At 49.7% G+C, this 6000-nt stretch overlaps 1 protein-coding gene across 1 annotated transcript in view; it reads left to right on the forward strand.

Moving 5' to 3' along the window:
• The window catches only part of LOC128712061 (mucin-5AC), a 51294-nt gene extending 45724 nt beyond the window's left edge, over positions 1–5570 (forward strand). Inside the window, exons 2-5 of the mRNA XM_053806956.1 lie at positions 1640–4405; positions 4476–4672; positions 4753–5170; positions 5251–5570. Coding sequence (XP_053662931.1) covers positions 1640–4405; positions 4476–4672; positions 4753–5170; positions 5251–5570 — 3701 coding nt within the window. The remainder of the gene's footprint in view (positions 1–1639; positions 4406–4475; positions 4673–4752; positions 5171–5250) is intronic.
• Positions 5571–6000: the final 430 nt, after the last annotated feature.

Raw genomic sequence — 6000 nt, forward strand, 5'->3', positions numbered from 1 at the left:
GCAGCAATATCTAAAAAAACGCTCCAACACAACGCGAAACCTTGACTCAAAACCTTGAAAAAGACATTGGTGTATAGAAGATCTAGCATCTTTAAGACGTCAGTACGAGGGTTATGATTACAACGCTTATAACTTCGTCCCACACGCACTCCTCCAAAATGGAGACTATGATCAAAAGATTTGAGATCTTTCTAAACAACCTCCAACCATGATGATATTCTAAGCTTCAGTCCTCGGTGAAGAACGCTTTTAAAAGCCCAACATCGGAAAAACCTTCCTACGATCGATATTGACCATTGACCCGCTTCACACCGCACATCCCTACGAATGGGCAGTACCCATTGACCCATCACATACCTCTCTCCATACCTCTCACATCGCTGCTGAAACGTCTGACAAGCGCCTCGAGTACTTCGGGCATCAACATAGCGTGAGAAGACACGGAACAAGCAATTATCAGCCGGCATAACCGCCTGAAAGAGGCTTTAACGTTGACGTTTCCCCAACACGAGAAGCGTTCCTATTCCGGTCAGAGGTCAGGGTTTTGAAGCTGCAGGCAAACCTTAACCCCTGACATGGATTCTGCCGGTCGGTGTAGTTATTTTAATTTTTTGCCGAAAGCTACCCACATACAAACGATAATCGATTGAACCACACAATGAAGATGATAGTGATGAAGATGGATCTTTCTTCTGTTGCAATTTTAATGTAATTGTAATGTTATGAGCACTCCTACTTCCAACCTGCAATTTCGGAATGGCAAAAGCCTCGTTACAAACGCATCCATTATCTAGCTGCTGTGTAATTTATTCTTTGGAAACAATAGAATGTACACCGTAAGGAAGTTCTTGCACCAACTTCACAAACCCAGAGAGATGAGAACCGAAGTTCTATACGGCTGATCGCCGATCAAATGCGGCTGGTCAATAAATCAACCTGCCTGTGTAGAATTTCCAAAGGGAGAGGGACATTTAATTGACCAGTCTTCCGCAATACCAATGACCAAAGCATTCCGTATGCGATGATGCCCTCTTTAGTGTGGCCTTCATGTAGCAATTGACTTCGCTCACTGCTACATCATCATGTCGCTAGATTAGCACCTGCCGATGATGTTGTTGACGTATTCGTCTGCAAAAGTGGCCATCGGTTCGATTGGTTGGTTTGCAAATCTTTTTACTACCGTTGACCGGGTCTTGCAAATTGTGGGCCTCCCGTACGATGGAGTACGCGGAGCTCGCACACGGGGTTTGTGTGACAATTTTACCCTCGCGCAATGACTGATGACTTGAGGAAGTTACCTAATACCCTGGTGCGCATGCCGTCACACAGCGGTGTCCCGCGGATCGATTCGTTTCGCTTTAATCGACCACAGTGAGCCCCAATCGATCAATCGATCATACTACGATCGGCAGATTAGACAGATAGAAAATGAACGTCGCGCAGCGGGACGTGTATGCAAAATGAGCGAACTGTCGAACCTGGTCGGATCGCACGTCGGCACTGATTGAGGTTTGTGAGTGGTTCCAATCGTTTCTTAAATTGCAGTCTCAAATTAAACTCCCGGCGAGAGAAAGAGGGCTTGTTTAATGTCTTACTTTTCTTCTGACGCTTTGCTCTTTTTTGTGTTGTATACTTGCAGGTACGACTGTCACAACATCGGTGGCCTCCACAGAGGGGACCTCGACCACAACAACAACTACAGCGACGACGACCACGACGACAACGACGGTGGTTCCGTCCACAACAATAACCAAGCGAAGGATGACTAATCGCGACAATAAACTGATGTCGGTTTTGCAAGCCCGCCGTACGGCACTGTCCCGGGACCGATGGCGCAAGGAGTACATCCACCATCCTCCATCATCTTCCTCGCTAAAGGCCCGACAACAGGCGAGCGTCGCGGGTAACCTGGTCGAAGATAGCAGCACACCGGAATCGAACCTTATCGTACCGGTCAGCTCATCGTCCTCCTCCGTTCGAGTCGCGGCTGTTGATGAGTTTCTCGACACTGATGAATCCATCCATGGCATGTATGTGGTGAACCCGCGCACGGGCAAGATCGCACTACAGCAAACAGGTTCGAGCATTAAGCTAGCCAAAGAAACGAACAACTTCATCGGGGCCGTACCAGCGGCCGGTAATAAATCGCTCGAAATTACCAAACTCATCTCAACGAAAGGGGCCACCATCACTATTGCACCGATAACTTCCACAATCCCGACGACACTTCACGCCGGGCGAAGTCTATACATGGAGACGCGCGGTAAACGGCTGCGCGACCGTAAGACCTTTCCTCAACTATCGACCGAACGGTCGGTGGAAGAAAGTGATCTCATCCCGTATCAATACTTCGGACAGAAGCTACTACCCGCCCATCACAAAGGATTGGATGCACGAAATCAAGTTATCAACAGTCGGCGGACACATCTGAACAAGCTGAAAGACCCTGAAACACTGAGTGAAATGAACGATGCCAACCTTCCCAAATCGTCGACAGAGAAGAGCAAGTTCTGGTCAAACCGCTATCAATCACGCAACGTAGTCGCACTCAATAACTATCTACGACGAGGTGGTTCGGTACCGATCACGACTACGACAACAACCACGACAACTACCCCGAACCCATCGACTACGTCTTACAGCCCACAAGAAGCTGCACCGGTACACTCGGATGCTCTAACCAACTCCATGATTGCGCTCAGTAATCTTTCCGAGGGAAATGAAGAGGACGAGAAGCAGGTGTTTTCTCGTAGTGCAAACTTTACCACACCTAAAAGAACTGACACTGGATCGCGGTCTGGAGAAATTGATCCAAATTATTACTTACTATCGACTTCGAACCCAAAATCCGAGCCAATGGATCATGGAGTACCGTCTCCGAGCACTGCCACCGAACTTCCTAACAAGTCTTTAGTGGACGAGTATGCCGGTCCAGCTGGATTGTACGGTTCAGGGTTGAGTTCCGGTATTTCAAAGCTTATCATCAACTATCCGGATGATGCAACTCCTGAAGACTTTTATCGGCCGCTGAACACCTTCGAAACGCACGCACAGATTGTTAATCTTCAGGAGGCGACCGAAGATCCCGTACCGTCGACTTCCATCCCCACCATCGATGAGGACTATGACACACCGAGGAATCTTGTGTCGCTGCCGGATATCAATCAGATATTTCGCAACCTTTCCACACCCACCACAACGGAGATGACGACCACAAGCACGACACAAACAACGGCCACTAGTACGACAGCGGCAGCTCCAGCAAGATCACGTCTCAATACACGTGTGTATGTTCCTGTAAGTCGATCAACAACGATACGGACGAGTACTACGCCACGCACAACAACCACTACTACTACATCTACTACTACTACTACGACTACTACCTCGACAACTACCACAGAGCAACCAATGGAGGAAGAGACCGAACCACCCACGACGGTGTTGATTCTTACTTCGAACCCCACAACAACGGAAAGTGCGATCCCTTCAACGTCCTCTACAACAACTACCTCCACAGAAGCTCCGGCAACTTCCATTGTACCTTCAGCAACTCCTTCTGTCCCAGCAAGGACAACCACCTCCAGACACTTCAGGCCATCGGCTCCACCTACAGTGGCTTCCCCACCGAAGCCGACCAGACCCACCACTAACCCACCGGAACACAGGACGGTCGCAATCTTCACCGGGCTCCGACCAAACCCACCAGATCCAACGCCCATCAATGGTACCGATGCGGAACCTGGATTCAATCCAATCCTTTCACACATCTTCCCCAAGTTGGCTGGCCCCATACTATCCACTCGCTCTCCAGCCAATCTCGACTATTCGCTCACATTCACCTCACCGCCACCGGTCGATCATAGTTCCGGCACGAAGAAACCAGCCGTCTCGTTCGATGGCGTGCTTCTCCATCACAATAGTGACGTCGTGATCGAGATGCGGAAGATGAACACGGCCACTTTTGTGCTGGCCGGGCTTGGCATGCTTCCGATCGTCATCATCGTACTGTACGTCATCAAGGCAACGGTTTTCAACCGGGAGAATAAGGTATCGCACGACCTGGAGCGCTATATCCCGGACGGTCAGCCACCGATCAGTCCGGTAGTAAGATTGGAACAATCGGACACTTCCAGCGCGACGGATGAGTCCATCATGACCGAGCACGATTTTAATCGAGGCAATCTACGCTTCAAAAGCCTGCTCGGGGAAGGAAACTTCGGACAGGTTTGGAAAGCGGAAGCGGACGATCTGGCGGGACATCTCGGCACAACTCGCATCGTGGCCGTAAAGACGGAACGAAGCGATAATGGGCACGGCGATCTGAAGGCAGAGGCCGAGATTATGCGCAAGCTCGGATCACACCCGAATGTGGTGACTTTGTTGGGAGCTTGTCTGGAACAAGGTTTCTATACGAAAGCGTAACCATTGACTATGTTGCTTCTAACCCCATTATTGGGCTTCTTTTCTTGCAGATCCTCAACTGCTGATCATGGAGTATGCGATGCGAGGACGATTATTATCACTATTACGAGCTGCTCGGGGAGCTGTCAACGGATTGGCGCCGTCCGTGCACAACAATCGACCACCGATCATGCCACTGTCCCCACGACGACTGACCGGATTCGCCCATGATATTGCCCGCGGCATGGAGTACATTTCGGAGAAAAAGGTGAAGCTACTCAATTTCATAATATCTATAGCGGTCATTCATTTTCTTTAACCACTTCCAATCTTAACGCCTCGTTTTAGATCGTACATCGTGATCTTGCCGCGCGCAATGTACTGCTAGACCACAACGGTATCTGCAAGATCTGCGACTTCGGTATGTCGGTCGATCTGGAGAAGGTGAAATCGTCGCACGCCCAGATCCGAATGCCACGGAACCATCACCAGAGTGAGTCGAGGTTTAAGTTCGACCTGAGTGCGCGATCGTTCGGCATCGGTAGGCATCATAACCATGGGCACGATCACAGCGGCACTCACGGCCGGCACGGTGGCGGTGGTGGAAGTGGCGGTGGTCACAGCAATAGTCACGGGCATGATACGAAGAGTCGTCCGGCATTGCCGATACGCTGGATGGCACCGGAAGCGTTACAGTATCACATATTTTCCCGCGAAACCGACGTCTGGGCGTTCGGCATTGTACTGTGGGAGATTGCCACATTAGGTTCGTGTGACTAGCTCTGACTGCTATCTAAAAAAGAGTCAACTTCCTACCATTTACTTGATCTGTTCTACTCCCTGTAGGTTGTACTCCCTATCCGAATCTTTCGGGGCGAGAAGTTGTCCGAAGTGTCCCGAACGGTGCTCGCCCGGAGGTACCGGCCGATTGTCGACCGGAGCTGTACGATCTGATGCAGCGAACCTGGCGAAAGGATCCACGGCAAAGGCCCACCTTTACCGAGGCACGCACCTGTCTCGCGAGGACCCTTTGTCAATGGCAGCTGGAGGACAACGATACCTCAAATACGTCCGAGTACCTAGACGTGAGCGGGTTCAGTGAAGATCTTGAACAGGGCATGGTTTACTTCAACCGACGAATATCCGAATTTGAGTGTGAAATCTAACACCCGATTAAAGCCAGCTGTAAGATACCCTTCATATGCTTTATGGCTGAGGTTGTAACCCACCAGTCGGTTACTATTTGAATTTTGTACATACTAGGCTCTCTGTTTTGTGTTTTTACTCTAACTATCGCTCTTTGCACCAAACTCATTGTCATCCATTTATTGTCGTCATTCACCGTGTGTGCGATGTATGCACGGTTACCGATACCGGTGTGTTAGCACCTTAGACATTTCGATTAAATTATCTTCATGCGTAGTAGCGTTAGTGTGTAACCGCTCCACTGCGTTGGGATAGCTTTTAACACGACATACGTAGCCAACAATTGCACTGATATAGACAAGTGGTAAAGCTAATTACAAATACACTCAAACCAGCAGCAGTTGAATGTACGCAAATGGCCGCAGGCGTGCCGGAAGAAGAGCCTGTGAA

This window comes from Anopheles marshallii, chromosome 3 (genome assembly GCF_943734725.1).
Source record: "Anopheles marshallii chromosome 3, idAnoMarsDA_429_01, whole genome shotgun sequence".
Taxonomy (NCBI): domain Eukaryota; kingdom Metazoa; phylum Arthropoda; class Insecta; order Diptera; family Culicidae; genus Anopheles; species Anopheles marshallii.